Below are 16,139 nucleotides of genomic sequence, written 5' to 3' on the forward strand. Positions count from 1 at the left end.
TTTATTTTATTTGAAAGCGAAACTCTATAGCCTACACAGTTTTTTGTATCATAAGCTCAGTACGTTTATTCTTAAATGCTCGTAATTTTATTTTTTTTTGTATTGGTTGTAAGGTTCAGTCGTCCCCGCATGGCTTCATCAACTGGCACACCTCAATTTGCGTTAGATATGTCGAGCCAACTGTTTTTTTCAACTACTTCATCGATTTTAAACTGTTAGATTTGGTGGTGGTGCTTATTTTACTTTCATCAACGTAACCTATAAATTTGCATCGCATGCACGTTTTAAACTTCTGTGGTTTTTGCACCTTTTCCTTTTGTTGGTTTTGTTCCCGTTAATTATTTGTAACTTTATTATTGCTGTTATTTTCCAACAAAGAAAAAGTACATTGAATTGAATGTAAAGTACTGTAAGTGAACATTTTGTCATTGACAGTGTGGTCTAACAGTGTTAGGGTTAGGATAATAGTTATTTCGATGACGAGTTTGATTCCCACCCCTGCCATTACTTTTTTTTTCTTCTGCAATTAGGCTACCAAACAGAGTTCAAAGCAAGAATCAACTCTCTGGCTGAGTGCTAGAGCGAAGAAGGATCACAACACTGTAGTCAGCTGGTTCAGAAGAAAAAGTGTCCTATGTCAAAGTGTCTTGGATACTAGTCAAAACACCCCATCTGCTCCACCGTCCTGCGGATTACAAATAGCCTACGACTAAAGTACCACTCTGTGTCATGGTCGACGCGCTTTAATTGGAGACATACCACATTCCTCCTTATAAGATCGATTCTTCTTTAAAACAAGCGCCACAGCCGACTGAAGTTAAGGCATTCATTTGAATGGAAATAATATCACCAAGCTCCCTTCTTTCATTTCCCCGATGCCGACACCCATATCATCGGCCTGTCTTCATGCCGAGGCAGACATGGGTAGCCTATGTCATAACCATCTTCGTTCAGCCTCAATAGGAAAATACCGTTAAGTTATTTGTTTTGATGTTAACACAGATTTTATGGCATTGCTTTGTATTCTTTTTAACAAGACGTTTTAAAATCAATTAATGAAAATAAAGCATACGCTATATTGCAATTATGTAATAAAAATCAATTTCAGATATAGGTCTATTTAGTGCAATAGCCTATCTTGAAATAGGCTTAGCCCTACGTTAATAAAACCTTTAAAAAAAAACTTTTTCCTGGTCCGTTCAATTACCTTTTCTCTAAAATTGATGAATAGGCTAAATATAACGGAAAGCAAGAACCACTGGACTGCCACAACAAACAAAAGCTGAAAACAGTAAGTTTATGCTTAATCAAGACATAACCACTTTGACAGGAGACCTCCATTAATAGAAACAGGAGCTCTGTGAAATCAAAACTGCAAGAGCAGCAGCCTTCCATTACAATAACAGGGAAGCAAAAGGCCAGTTGATGGCATTTATCGTCCTACCACAAATTCTACAAGTCAGGCAGAATTGCAAATATGACTCGAAAACCACATTATTTGAAAAAATCATACTTGCAAAATTAAAATTTTCTGAACTTTACAAAAATTCGCTAATTCTGGAATTTATGAAAGCTACTATAAGCTGCGGTGGGATGGCGCAACGGATAAGGCGTTGACTTTTCAATTATGCAAACCTAGTTCGACTACTGGCTTCAGCTGGTTGTTGAAAACACCGCTCACCTCTACCTAGGGTGTAATAAATTGGGTGGGCATATTTGCTGCAGGAAAGGCGGCCGAGAGAAAGGAACTGGCCACCCTACTCTGTTTAGTGCTGAAGGCTTAGTACAATGAGAGCCTCATCTTATCTAATGAACCTTATCTTTTCATCCCCAACAGTTGAATCAAGTATGGAACCACCTTTACCTTACTATAAACCAGTGGTTTTCAACCTTTTTGGTGGAACGGAACCCAATGAAACATTCCAAAAGTTCGAGGAACCCCTGTTCAACAATTTAATTGCCTGATGCAAAAAACAACGTTTGATTAATAAAAATAAATTAAAGTACTCATGTTCAGATTCATTTATGTACAATAAAAAAAAAAAAACTGTAAAAAAATTACATTTATTTTCATAAAAAATTCAATGAGAAACTTCAGCCTGGTGTTTCTTGCACATTTGCACAAGTCTTTAATATTGGGTCGTGTGTTTGACAGACACACACGAAGTTCATCTTCCGCAGACAGCAATTGTGCTCGCTTGATGGTTGTCAGAGCTGAAAATCCAAACTCACACAAGCAGGAGGTTGAAAACAGCATAAGAAGTCGCAGGGCTTTCTGAGCAATTGCAGGATATTCCTTTTCAACCAACAACCAGAATGCATCCAGGCTTATTTCAGAATGCTTCAACTTTAATGTTCTATCTATCTATCACTTGAAACACTGGCAAGTTTTTCTTCTTCTGTTAATGTAAACTGTCCTTCAGATGGCTTAAATTCGACAAATGGGCTTCTAAGACAGTCACACAAAATTCGGAATCGCAGCGAACGTGTTAAAGTGTAGCAAATTTATTAATAGTGGCAAACCTAATCAATATTTGATTATATTTAAACACTATGCATATAATAATAAAATAAACTCTCGGATTTGAATGTAAACTTGCGGAACCTTAAGGTTCCGCAGAACCCGGGTTGAAAACCACTGCTATAAGCTACTACACAATAACAGATGTAAATTACCAATGATTGAGTGAATGACAATTGATAATCAAAACAAAAGTATAACTTTACAAAAATAATATACGCATGAAAATTTCAGGAAACACAATAGGCTTTAATAAAAGGCGTTTCAATTTCTACCAATAAGCCTATTATGAAAACATTTCCGATATTCAGGAAATGGGAAGGGAGGGAAGGCAGATTTTGAAATGGCAAATGTCAAAGATGGAAATGTATTGAAGATTTGGATGATAGAAGACAATCTTCCATCATTCCATCTGAATTCCATCATTAAGTTTGAACCCTCATTTATCAAGACATACAAAAGTTGTAAAATAAATTGAGTAAACGTTTCCGTTTGATTACGTTTTTTTTAAACAAAAATATGTAGATTTTTTCGTATTGAACCACGCGGCTGTAGGAGACGATTGTTCAAAGAAGTGAAGTCGACAATATTCACACTTTGTGAGTATGACAATGGCATACTTTCATATACTCAGTGGCGCCGGCAGGGGGGGGGCAGGCGGGGCAGCTGCCCCCCCAATGTTTTGGGCATCATCTTTTTAATTTTTTTTTTTATTAATACATATTAATATTTTTTTTAATATTTGGATCCCAACCTCAAGTAAGTCAACTCAAGTTGCAAGGGGGGGGGGGGGGGGGGGGGGTAAAGCTCTCTCTTTAAAAAAAGTATGCAAAACCTTGATGACTAAATTGTACAGTAGATTAAAAGATTTTCTACAGAAGCAAAGATATAGACTTTTTAAAGTTTTAACTAACTTCACATTGATGTAGAAAAATAACAACCTGTTAAAATTTTGATCCCTCACACTCCCATGACTTCTTCCGCGCGCATTTTGGCATTGGTTGCTTGCAGTGATTCTTTCACTTAAACAAAACGTTTCGTTTCAGCAGTTTTGCGTTGTTCGATTCTTAAGTTGTAAAGGAGACTCAATTTCTCCAATATTTATCATTTATGTTTCTTCTTTAATCTCAGCAGAGTATAAAACTTGTAAAAGTTTTTCATCCATACGACGTCATGAATGAAATTATATCTCAAATCAGCGTAATGACGTGACATCATCTAAACATTTTACCGAATAATAAATTAACAAATTCGATCGTCAATAGTGGTTTGGTGGTGGTAAATATTACGTAATGAAAAAAATGTGATAAGGTTGGAAGACATTACGTCATGTATTTTTAATACAAATATGAAGTTTAAAATTTATTCTTTTGTTCATAGTCGTAATCCACCTTCGAAGCGGTACTACAAAGAACAATTTTCGATAAGGGGGGCATCAAGAATAAGTCGACATGACTTTTAACCCTTAGAAGGTTGGGCTCCTGAAGTCTTGCTCAGTTTGGGGGGGGGGGCTGTCAATTCTTCTTATGCTTTAGGAGTGATATCTCTGTTATTTTGGCACGGTTTCAAAATTTGGGATTCACTTTGTAAAATTATTCACGCTGAGCATATCCGAAAATTAAAACTATGTGAATTTTGAACTGCTCATATACGTTGAAATGTTGAGGTCACTTATGAGTGTAATTTGTAGCGTGGGTTTACACATTATTTCTTGGTAGAGTAATGAAGAACGTGCATAGTAATGTTGTGATTAATTTTTTTTACATTATTTTACATACAGCCAATGCCCTTCACGCTGTGAAACAGTTAGGATTAACGAGATATGGGCCAAATTAATTAGGCTACTTTCATCCAGCTGGTGGGAAAATGTTTCACAATAGAATATGAAATATTTCAGAGGATGTGCTGAGAAATGCTTTATATCTTTCAATTTATAACCTTTATTCGCTCAAAATTTCAGTTCAATAGAGGTGAATAAAAGTTAGGAAAAGTCAAGAAATCTCGTAGTCACAGCCTCAGTGGTTTTAGAGATACAACTGTTGATACAAAAAAGTTGTATTGACAGCCCCCCCCCCCCCCCAACCTTCAAAAGGTTTGCATTGAGTCAACAGATCTATGCCTGGTTTACGTCAGCTCCGGGGATTAGTGAAATATAAGGTTGTCATCGTCAGTGCGACAAGACCATTGATTGATTGGTTTAGTGAGGATTCGTAGTCCCATTGCTTTCATTTTGAGTGATCATACTGATTTTCAATTTATTCCTACAAGACGTTACGTAATGAAAAAATATATAACTAACGTTGGAAAACATTACGTCATGTCTTTTCAATTCAAAATGAAGTTTAAAATTTATTCTTTTGTTCATAGTCGTAATTCACCTTCAAAGCGGTATTACAAAGAACAATTTTCGATAAGGGGGGGGCATCAAGAATATGTCGACATGACTTTTAAGGTTTACGTCAGCTCCGGAGATCAGTAAAATATAAGGTTCTCATTATCGTGATTGTAAGCCGCGGGAAATTTTTTCTCTAAAAAACAGATTCCCGGGAAGTTAAACATTTTTTCCAGCCCTGGTAGAAAACAAGAGAAATTAAATAATATGCCACTGTCTTGGATGTCTTGCACAAGTTGCGTAGCCAAGGGAAGGGAGTTCGGGGGTTTCAACCTTTCAAATTGAATTTACGGATGTTAATACAAGAAAAGTCTATGATGTAGTTTCTCGTCAAACTGTGCAAGGATGCAAGCCATCTGCAACTGCTGAAATCGCTTGTTCGATCTAGATTAACATCTAAGCAACTATTCGTTATACAAAACTTGAATATATCAGAAATAGCCTGAAGTAACTTCATTGTCTCAAAGCTTTTTGTTTGACACTCATCAAGATGTATGACCTCTGTGACGTTACATTTTCTAAACTTTGGGTTGACTTCAGAGCATAAAAGTTAGTGACTTACCGGAATAAGATCGTTTTTTGAATCAACCAAGGAGAAAATTGACCTAATAAAATCGCAAAAAAAAGCAATCTCGCAAAAAAAAGCAATCAACCTATGTCTCTAAAACAAAGTTTGACTAATTTTAAACGAAACTGCATTAAAAGAGCGAGTTTTGCCAGTACCAAACATTCAAATATCTCTGTCTGGAATTAGCAACAAGAAAACATAGAGACTTAGATTTATTTTCGAAAAATGCCGAAGAAAACATGATCTTATCCTTTTGCTATGCCACCGGACAGCACCATTTTACAGAAATATTCATACCCACAATTTTGTTGAAAATGCTCTCAGAATGCACCAAACTGAAAGTAATTTTTCAAAATTTTCTGGGGGAGACCCCCCAGACCCCCCGCCGCTAAGTGTCGCCTTCGGCGAACACGCCATCGGGCTTCGCCCGCAGGCTGTCTCAAAATTTTTCACTATGCTACTGTCTTGCACTGTCAATATTTTGCCCCCCCAATGTTGAAGGTCTGGCGGCGCCACTGCATATACTGTAAGTGGAGACATTTGAATGCACTACTTTGAAGAACCTCGCCTTGCATGATTCTATTTCTGCGAGAACACTTGAACAATAACAATCAAAGAGTGAGAAACAATGACATTATGTGGCAGCATGCTAAGCGCTTTGAAAACTAAAACACAAACTGTGATCAATTAATCAAGTTTATTTCAGTAGGCCTATAGCTTCACATACCGGTACGGTACATGGTAGAAAAATTACACATCACACACATTAACATTTATCCATGTGGAAGCTACACCGTGGAGTCACCAAAGTAACCATAAGGTTTTCTAAGTCAAAGTGTTACCCAACTTAAAATAAAACTTAAGCAATTGAAGAGTGAGTAAGATAGCATAACACACACCGAACAGTAATCACCGCAAAAACAAAACATAAAAGCAGCCACTCCTACGCTACTTCAACCTGCAAAGCTTGTTAACAGTAGCCTACACCTGAAAGCATCGAAAAAACAAACAATTCTCTACGTGATGCCTATAATCCCTAAAGTTTCACATAAATTAACGGAACACGAATTACAAGCCACTCAACGCATTCCACCTCTCTGTGCTCCATGCACAACAAGTGTTGAAGTTGCACTGAAACAAGAGCACAGATTCTTCCAGGGCTGTCCAGTCGGGGGCGTGAAGTCGACGGGATTTTGGCGTGTCCAGAATTGGAGTCAGCCAGTTATAAACGGAGAAGTCGGCGTCGTATGCTATTATGCTATTTTTGCCCGACTTCACAGCCCTGGATTCTTCTTGTAGTTGTAAGCTAACTTCTAAGACCAAACGGTACGTAATTCTCAGAAAAATATTGCTGTAAAATTTTTAATTGAAATTTAGCTGCAAAAATTGCAAATAGAAAAAAGTTTTGAGATGGAATGGAAGATTTTTACGATAAAATGGAGATGGAATGAAAGAAAATCTCAGGATCAAAGATGGAAAAAACTTCTTCCATTTCATCTCATAATATAGGCTACCCTGTCGATATTTATGTTATACCATAGCAAATGTAAAGCTACCGTACTACATTGCGCCGATGTACGTTGTACTGTAAGGCCTTCTTTTTTGAGAAAAGATGAGAGTGTGTGATCTATTTGTCAAAGAATAAAAGTATTGAGTTTTTTTCCAAAATCTTCAAAGTTAGGGAAGCAATGCTCTGCGCGAATTGCGTCGTATAATCGGAAGCGTTTGCTTCGTAAGTACAGTTGTAGTTGGGTTGCAAAATGCAAAACAGAATCTGCTTTTAGGAAAAAATTAAAGCAATGAATTTACATGCGTACATCGAAGCATCAACAAAAAACTTTCAAAAGTTAATCATACCACGAAAACTTATGCATGCATGATTAGTTAAGATGAAAATTTAGGTATGAAAGAAAAACATAATTGTGGTGGAATGCCTTTTGCAAACATTCTTACCAAAACTTTGACTCTGCTAATAGTTTGCAAGTAGCCTATTTTGTACATTTTCTCTAAACATTTTTATGCTTCGCCAATTTTCATAAGCGATTGGAAACAAATTTAACGATGCGTTTTGTGCTGCGATTATTTTCTTATATTATTTTTTGATATCTGTATCACAACAGGAAGAGTCCACAAGGAACAGCAACTAATTTTGCGTCAAACTAACGTAAATTAGGCTACATTTGCGCAACGAATTTAAGTCTGTTTACTCGCAGAACATTTCTTGTAGCTTTGAGTAGCAGCCTATTAATAAAGAGGCTTGGAAGGATTGACTTATGCCGGAACATAAAAATTAATATTAGCCGTGATCTCCAAAAGGCTGGCTGCATCCCCTTTCTCCAAATATTCTCCGACATAAGGCTACATCGTACATACCATAGCCTACACCAAATTATGCGTTGACCAGTGTAATCGGTGTAATTAGCTGGATTCCAAAACTGCATATTAGGATTTTGCGATCTAAGAATAGTAAATTCACGGTAAATTAGTGACTAGATGATTGAAGCTTTACTAAAGCTGCGGTTTAAGTTGCTAAACAGTTCAAAGAATTATAAAAAGAAAATTTTGCTCGGGAAGAAAAGCTGCTTAATCTTGTTTGAGCTCAGTCAATATTTTTTCAACAGTAGTTTTCTCATTTCTTTTGTTCAGTTCAATGATTTAATCCAACTTTATTTTCGGATCAACCAAACTAAAAATACAAAGACGCTTCAATTATGAAACTATTTGGGAATTCTATCATGAGATTAGAAGTGAACTATCCATCGGAACGGATGCGTTTTGAATGTCAAAGCAAGAGTTAGCCTACTTGAGAAGCATTTCAACTATTTTTGTTTATAACCGATGTTTATGCAAAACTTGCTGCATTGTGAAGTAGCGGAGTAATTTTGAAGGCATTTATGCATAGCCGAAGTCAAATTTATCTTTGCAAGCAAAGATACAGGCTACAGCGCTTTTATACATTTGTTTTTGGACGACGGAAAATTAGAACATTCTTAAAGCGTTAACGGTTTATTTTAACAATCTGCAAAAAGGATGAAGAGAAGTTAAGTAGACGCAGAGCTTGTCATTCCTTGGTGCCCTTGTGCTTTATTCCATTGATAAATCTTATGGGTAATTGTTTCGTGCCATGTCCTCAAATCTACTTGTTCATTAGATCTTGTCGTTTAAACTTTGAACTTGCAGTTGAAATCTAATCGGCTAAACTAAGCCATTGGTCCTCAAACTTGTCTTATTATCATTCCTAACAAGCCTAGACAGTTGATCTCCCACAACCATCGTTAATATGTTAGGCCTACTGCAAGCATGTATGACGTTTTAATGAAATTGATTCATTACAAAAATGTCATTTATGAACTCACTGCCATGTATTTAGCAATTTATAACACCCACTAAAGTCTTTCCAAGCATCGCCAGGCAGCGTTAACACTCACCGCAGAAAACACCACGCTAGACTGACCAGAGGGATATCTTTTGTCGCTATGTTTTAAGTGTACACCACCTTGGCATTCAAATAATTGGTTGATTGAATTCGCTTCCTGTCTAAATGCATCAAGTAGCAGAGTTTCTCATCGCGATTAAAATCTTCAGTTTATTCAGTCTATTAAAATCATTCGATTACGTTTTTTAGTCTATTATATCCAAAGCTGGTAAACCTTGTAAATTTAAAGCTTGCTACAGGGACGAGAAAGTCTTGTTTTGAAAGATAAACTTTGTTTTTGCTTTCCTTCTGCTCGAAGATAAGTCGCTGACAAAAATGTAATCAAACAAGATTATTTTATACAGGCAAAGAAGTTGAGAAAGAAAAAAACGTTGCGGGATCTATCAGAGTTGCATTGATGTATTGTGCCGTTGTACGCACAGTCCACAGGATACTTGTGCCGTAAAGGGTAAAAATAATTCAAATACAAGGTAAGAAATTATTTCAAAAATATATAAAGTAAACTTGCAAGCATGATATAAAAAATGAATAAGTTAAATTTTAAAAACGTAAAAGCTACTTCTTGTCAAAGTTTGTACAAAGTTGTTTACTACACAAAAAAAAAACGTATTCTAAACGTAAATGCAACAGATTTTTACATCCTTGGTAACAGTTTATAAATGATGTTAGTTTAATAAAAATGAAGCAATTGATTTGTCAAATGACAAACAAAAATATAACAAACACATTGGACAAAATATCGAATATAGAAATAATTTTGATGCGGTTTAGCAAATCATAATAACCTTAAAACAGCTTTCTTTAAGACAATAATATCACAACATGCTGAAACCGTGAGCTATATTCTTCTTACGCAGCATCGGTTTGTGTTTTCCCAGAATGCCAGCCGAGAACAATGAAGCATCACAGATTGCTTCAGTTATTTACTTGTTTCGAGAACAAAGGCTGCAGTTTTTTCGGGATCGCGAGACTACAACATGGAGCGCAGTGAGTGAAATCCTCTAAATGCAATAAAGTACTCAGGTAAAAAGGCCAAATATAATTAATACTTTTTTTCCTCCGATTGTTAGCGGTTATCGTTTGATGTTTTAGTTGCCAAAAATGCGGTGTATTACACCATTTTAACGTATAGTGATATACTGTATAAAATAATAAGATAAAACTTATTTATTTTTTAAAACCATTTCACAACAATTGGAAAAAGCACCTTCCACACAAGAAGGTGATACATAGATTGGCAAATCCGATTTAAAATTAATCCAGGTTTGCTTGGAAAGAAAGCAACTTCCACGAAAGCTCGTTAAATTAATGAAGAAGTTGAGGTGCTCGTGGTCGATTGATGCGAAGCAAATTGAAATGTCTACAATCTACATCATAAATTTAAAAATTGTCTTTTTCAGGCAACATGGATTTCCAGTCATTGGGCAGGTATAAGCCTGCGAGGATTGCTCAGTCGAAACAAATCACAGTGCTAGAAGGTTTTCATGCTTGACATATTTGTCATTTTGAGAATGCAGTCAGACACGCCATAAAATATGTTAAAGATCACAACTCCTCCAGCATAAATCAAAATATTTTCTCAAAGACAAGATTTTTTAAATAAATTTCTATTGTAGATTGTTTTGTCTTGCCAACAACGTAAAGCTAATTACCATAGGAAGGTAAAAACTTCGAAACAAATTATCACCAACAAATCAGCAATGCCCAATTCCTTGCAACAAATAATGAAATAAAGTTTTTTTGTTAATATCTATCTAGAAAAAATGTTTAAAAGATTTCCCTCACGCACTGCACTGGTGATTAGTTGGAGGACAAGATAACATTGAACTTGTAAGTTTTTGTAAGCCAAACAGCCATGGCTGCGATGTAATTTTATTTTTGATTACAAAACCCTTGGTTAAAGTTTTGTCTGGTAAGTAATTCACTAGCTCTTTGAAAGTAATGCGCTTGAACATTTTGAAATTAACCTCTGCGTTGATATAACAATCTTTTAAGCAATAAATAGTGAAACCCAGACGGGAGCATGCATGCACCCGACATCCATTTATCTCAGACATTAAAAACATTCTACAACATGTCGCTTTGCTTCAAGTGGTCAGCCATATCCGAAACCAATTTGTTTTAGAAGGCGTGACTCAATTGCTTTCCAAAGTTCTTCTAATTCAAGGGCGTAAAATCAAACCTTGCCGGTTTGTCTGCTCTGTTAAACAAGCGGACTTTATTTCCCATCTTTTCGTGCTTGTAACCGATTTCAAAGTTTTTCAAAATTTCACGAAACAAAAGATCAAGTTCCTGTTCAGCGACTCGTCGTCCCGGACACTGCCTCGCTCCATGTCCGAAAGGAGTGAACGTAAATTGTTCTTTGCATCTAAAATAACAAAGTGATTATTACGTTAAGAATTTCAAGCAACGAATCTTTAGGTTGTAACTTGTAAGCTAAAATGTGATGCAAATTAAACATTTGAATAAGCTGCTGAAGAAACCCTATTTATGGAGGCGAGAGCTGTATCAATAAATTGTACAAGTTTTTGAGCGTGGCTGATTTTATAAACTCGTTATGTTCAATCGTTTGTTTCTTGGTGCAACTTTTAATGCTTAGTGATATTAAGAAACCGGAACAGCGAAATCAGGGTCCTCTTTGTTGTCAAAAGTAGCGAAATCCCTGTCTTGACTGCATCATACTGACAACAAGAAAAATGCCCTCTTACCTGTAAAGTGAATTTCGGTCCAACCAACGCTCTGGAATAAACTTATCAGGCTCTAAAAAATATTTTTCGCTTTTCAGATTCATGAGATGGGAATCGTACCGGACAGTTGTACCGGCTGGTACAAAATAGCCAGACAAGACAAGATCTTTTTCTGTCGATCTCACGTTTGCGTACGTCAAAGGATTCAGTCGCATTGATTCCCAAACAAAAGCTTTCAGATACTTGGAAAAATCTGACCTGTCCCGGTTGTATTCTTTTAAATTGCTGTTTTCAGCTTCATCAAACTTCAAAAGCTTTCTAAGATGCCGTTGATGTGTTGTATTAACCGCAAGATGGTAAAGTGTAAACACTGCTGCAGTTGCTGTGGTGTCAATGCCGCCAGCTAACAGTTCAAGGCAAACTGTAACCGCTTCGTCCTTTCGCAACTCGCTGTTGTTTATAACATGGTCAAGTAAGCAGGAAAAAGATTCGTTATCAGTGTTTTTGTTATTGTTATGGTGGTGAACAGGACAACCGGTCGATTTGGTTTGGGTTGATTTCATAGGGCAGTTCCTGGCACCTAATTCCTTTAGTTTTCTGCAATGAAAAACAAGTGGAATTACATAGCTATAAGGCATTCTAATGCACAATCAAAACCAACTTATTAACGACACGTAAATGTTTATCAGTTCAAGCTCACGGTTTCTGTATGATATCGGAGATTGACAGGAAGCAACACTCAACAAATTGTAGACTACAGCATTTTAAAGTCTTCCTTGTAGCTGTCACTTCTTTCTCACGAACGTTCCGGAACATCTTCATTATTATTATGTAAACAATAGAAGCGCAAGTCCAAAGGTTAACTATTTTTGTGATAAATCTGAAATGAAACTCTATAGCAGTAAAAGCTTACTTTTCAACAAAGTAACCGGCATATTTAAATTCATCTCTTTGCGAATTTCGAAAGATTTTCCAATCCTTGGTATTCCATAATTTCCACGTTGGCATTCCGAAGGTAAGCCGCGCTCCGTAGTCAAAAAACACGTCCATACATTCACGAAGATGTTCTGCAGCAGGATTGACTTTTACTGTTCCTGGTCCCAAAAGACCAAGCCTGCAAACCATAAGCTTATGTTTCAGTTGTATTTTTTAAGCTATTCATATGCTATAGGCCAATTAGTTATTGTAGTTTAAATTGGCACTGCTAGCTTATAGTGGCGTAATGAAGAAATGTTATCAATAGTAGGCTAGACATTGACAACAGTTTAAATTTAACCGGCAGTAACAAAAATGTTTACCATGTTTTTGAATTATGCCTACTAATAACTACTGTATAAGTAATGAGACTACTTTGTTATCTGTATTAGTGCAGAGAAATCTAGGTTGACATTGAGTAAGGTAATGTAATTAGTAACTCAGAAAGTACTGCAACAGGGATGTGTAGCTTTGTATAAATTTTAAGCTGTTACTGAAAAAGTTAGCTATGGCTTTTTGTGAAGCTGCAGCAGTTTAGGTATCAGCTTTCTTGTTAAACTGGTTGTGAAGGCTCATAAGGTAGATAGAGCATCAAATTGCGTAATCAGTTTCTATCAGGAAATTTTCAAAAAAGTTTTGTCATGCAGACGTCAGTTTTCATGCGTTTACACAAAAAAAAGTGGAGGCCAACAATTACAAATAGTTTCCATTTTCTATCGAAACACAAGTGTTTTTCAGTTGGCACTCTTTTCTGTTGATTAAAAATTTACCCAAACATGTTGTTCTGTGCTTTGTGTCTGAATAATTATACTCACAAGCCATACGAGAAACTCAAACCCAGATAGCAAATAAACCGTTTTTTACGTTAATTTAACGTCTGCAAACGTTAGATTAATGTAAAAAACGATTGATTTGCAGACTGGAAAATACTGCTTCAGGTATGAAAAAACGATCACTGCGACTTTTGTTTCAAGCACGCAAAAATGGTTTTTACAATCGTTTAAATTAAACGCAATAAATTAATGTTAAATATTTAAAATATCGCACTTGAATGCCTACTATTGGATCACATTACCTTGTATCCAACAAAGCAACAGCAATAGACTCCAGCGCCCATCGGTTCAAAGTTTGATCAAATTCCTCGACCTCACCAGTGTTTCCATCTCGTTTTTCTTTGATATGAGCAATAAGATCTTGAGCTATTTTTTTCTGAGCAAATCTATACTTTTTGACCACGTTCGGTATGGAAATGGCTGGATTTATGGCATTTCTGCTACGCTGCCATTCTTTTCCTAAGTCGGAAAAACATACTTAGTGACGTCATTATTGCTAGGCAGCATAACAATTAATTCACATAAATTAACGTTAGACTATTCGATCGCACGTAGATTTGGACTCTAGCTGTGATTATCAAAACATGCGGAGTCATTGAATCCGATGCTAAGCTAACCACAAAAATTGAAAATCTTTATTTCAAAAATGGTCTTTTACATGGCTGGGCAGGTTTGACAACTGCTGGGAATATTTTAGATCGCTAAAAGATTGTGCATCTTATATCAACGTTATTTTTTCAAATAACCTTAATATGAGATGCACAATCTTTAATAAAGTTATTTTTTCAAATAACGTTAAGAAAGAATTAATGAAAATGCGACATACCAAATCATTAATATGCTGTCCATGAGAATTTAATATGACTAGCTTAGGCAACTAAAACAAGACCCCCAGGGCTTAAAGTAATCTTTATGGTAAAGTTGTTTTAAGCGCAAAAGTTAGTTGCACAGTCCTCGTAACAGCACAATTGTTATTTTACAATGTGTTCGTTGAGTTTTTACGTTCTATTTTTAGCAACAAAATTAAAAATTAACATTAATTAATGCTGCGTGTATGGTCAAAACTTTTGTGATGTAAACAAATGGAGATACTCCAAAGCATTGAGTAGTGGATAGGGATGTTCGAAACAAAAAGGTTTCAATTTATTTTCGAACCTAACAAAAATTTATTTTGGTTTAACTTCAAATATCGTAGCTTTCGTTTCTTTGGCATTGTAACGAATTATTAGTTTTGTATTGTTTCAAAACGAAGTGGAATCCACAAGATCTTCAAAGCACGAAATGTATAGCAACAATTAAAGTGGTCGAGTAATTTTCTTTTTCCGAAATTTTCCAAAATTATGTCTTAGTTGTGCTCGAAACAAAAGCTTTTTGAATTTTTCGTCAAATTTTTCTATATCGATTATATTTTGTTTCAGGTCACCATTCAAAGAATACAATTTCGGCTTACTTCGTTTCGATTAAACAGAATTCTCTTCGTCCCAATGTCAAGAAACCGATTTTACTAGAAAAGGGTAAATATACTTTATCAACGGCTTAGGCTATTCATGTTGTTCAACGAACATCATGACGGGTGCTCGGCAGTTGTTCGAATTTGTATTCTCTGAATAAAGTTTCTTGAAACATTACAAACCTTGCATCGCAGTAATTCCAATGGGAAGTCCCTCCTGGTTTCGACTCTCGACAATCGCATCCAGATGAGGACGACAAGGAGAAGCTCCTTCGTTTTGGACAAGTAATCTGATGTCTTTCGGATCGGAGACGTAAATAAATTCTTCTTTCAAAAGCCGTTCACGGAAAATTTTTCCGTATCTGCGTAAAAGTGATTTAATGATGGTTAAACTTTGAAAACTAGTTTGAACAACAAAGTCACTTCACGATTGAAATCACCTGTTGTGTCGATGACGCAAGGCCTTGTGGTACTCTTTAGGAGAAAATCGTCCCAAAAAGGTATATTCTAAAGCAGAACCAAAAAAAGGGATACCTCTGGGTCCTGGAATGCTCGAGTAAGGTTTAGATGTTGACTTGGCTGCTTGTCTTTGTGTAAAATTTTGATTGTCGGAAAATAATAACTTTTGAACGTGTCTCGCTCGTTGAGCTAATCGTTGTATTATCCCTTTTAATTTTTCAGATGTTTGGTCCGAAGGTTTTATTGCCACGTTGTGCAACAACCTGACATTGCTTGGTTTCACTTTGCCATTGAAAATACTTGAAAAAGATGAAGTGGTTCTGGTGCAATCACAGGCTGGTTGTTGAACACACATTTTCCTATAGACATTGGTGCATATCCTCTCATGGCCGGTGAAGAATGGAATAGCGGGAACAATCCAACTTTCACTTTTCCTCAAATGACCAGTTTGTACACATAAAATAACATATCTTTTGCATAACATGTTGCTTTATGAACCTGTAAAAAAACGTTATCCTTTCGTTTGACCTGAACCTCACTGCTTCTGCAATAGGTTACAGCTGTTCATTAATTCGAATCAGCTAACAGGAACACACCATTCCTATTTGAAAATAGTAGTAGGCTATGGCCCTTATTTTTTAACGAAAAATAGCTCTCATTAATGCTGAGTTCTTTCGAATATTTTAAAATCCTGATATAGGCAGAACGTTCAGAAAAATGTTGATATTTTTATGGTGAAGCTATTATTTTATTTCATTACAAATATTACAAATATTTTCAGATTCCTGATGAGGGCTTAAGTTAAACGTTCGACTGTT

At 36.0% G+C, this 16,139-nt stretch overlaps 1 protein-coding gene across 1 annotated transcript; it reads right to left on the reverse strand.

The window, feature by feature from the left end:
- Positions 1–9,115: 9,115 nt before the first annotated feature.
- On the reverse strand, positions 9,116–15,805 carry LOC145771011 (cytochrome P450 10-like). The gene is made up of 6 exons (XM_082582752.1): positions 15,303–15,805; positions 15,046–15,224; positions 13,655–13,871; positions 12,518–12,718; positions 11,626–12,201; positions 9,116–11,285 (listed from the first exon to the last, which is right to left on the reverse strand). The coding sequence occupies exons 1-6, from the start codon at positions 15,803–15,805 to the stop codon at positions 11,075–11,077; spliced, it is 1,887 nt and encodes a 628-aa protein (XP_082438878.1). The 3' UTR covers positions 9,116–11,074.
- Between the last annotated feature and the right edge of the window lie 334 nt (positions 15,806–16,139).

The sequence above is a fragment of the Aplidium turbinatum genome, chromosome 5 (assembly GCF_918807975.1).
Source record: "Aplidium turbinatum chromosome 5, kaAplTurb1.1, whole genome shotgun sequence".
Lineage (NCBI taxonomy): Eukaryota > Metazoa > Chordata > Ascidiacea > Aplousobranchia > Polyclinidae > Aplidium > Aplidium turbinatum.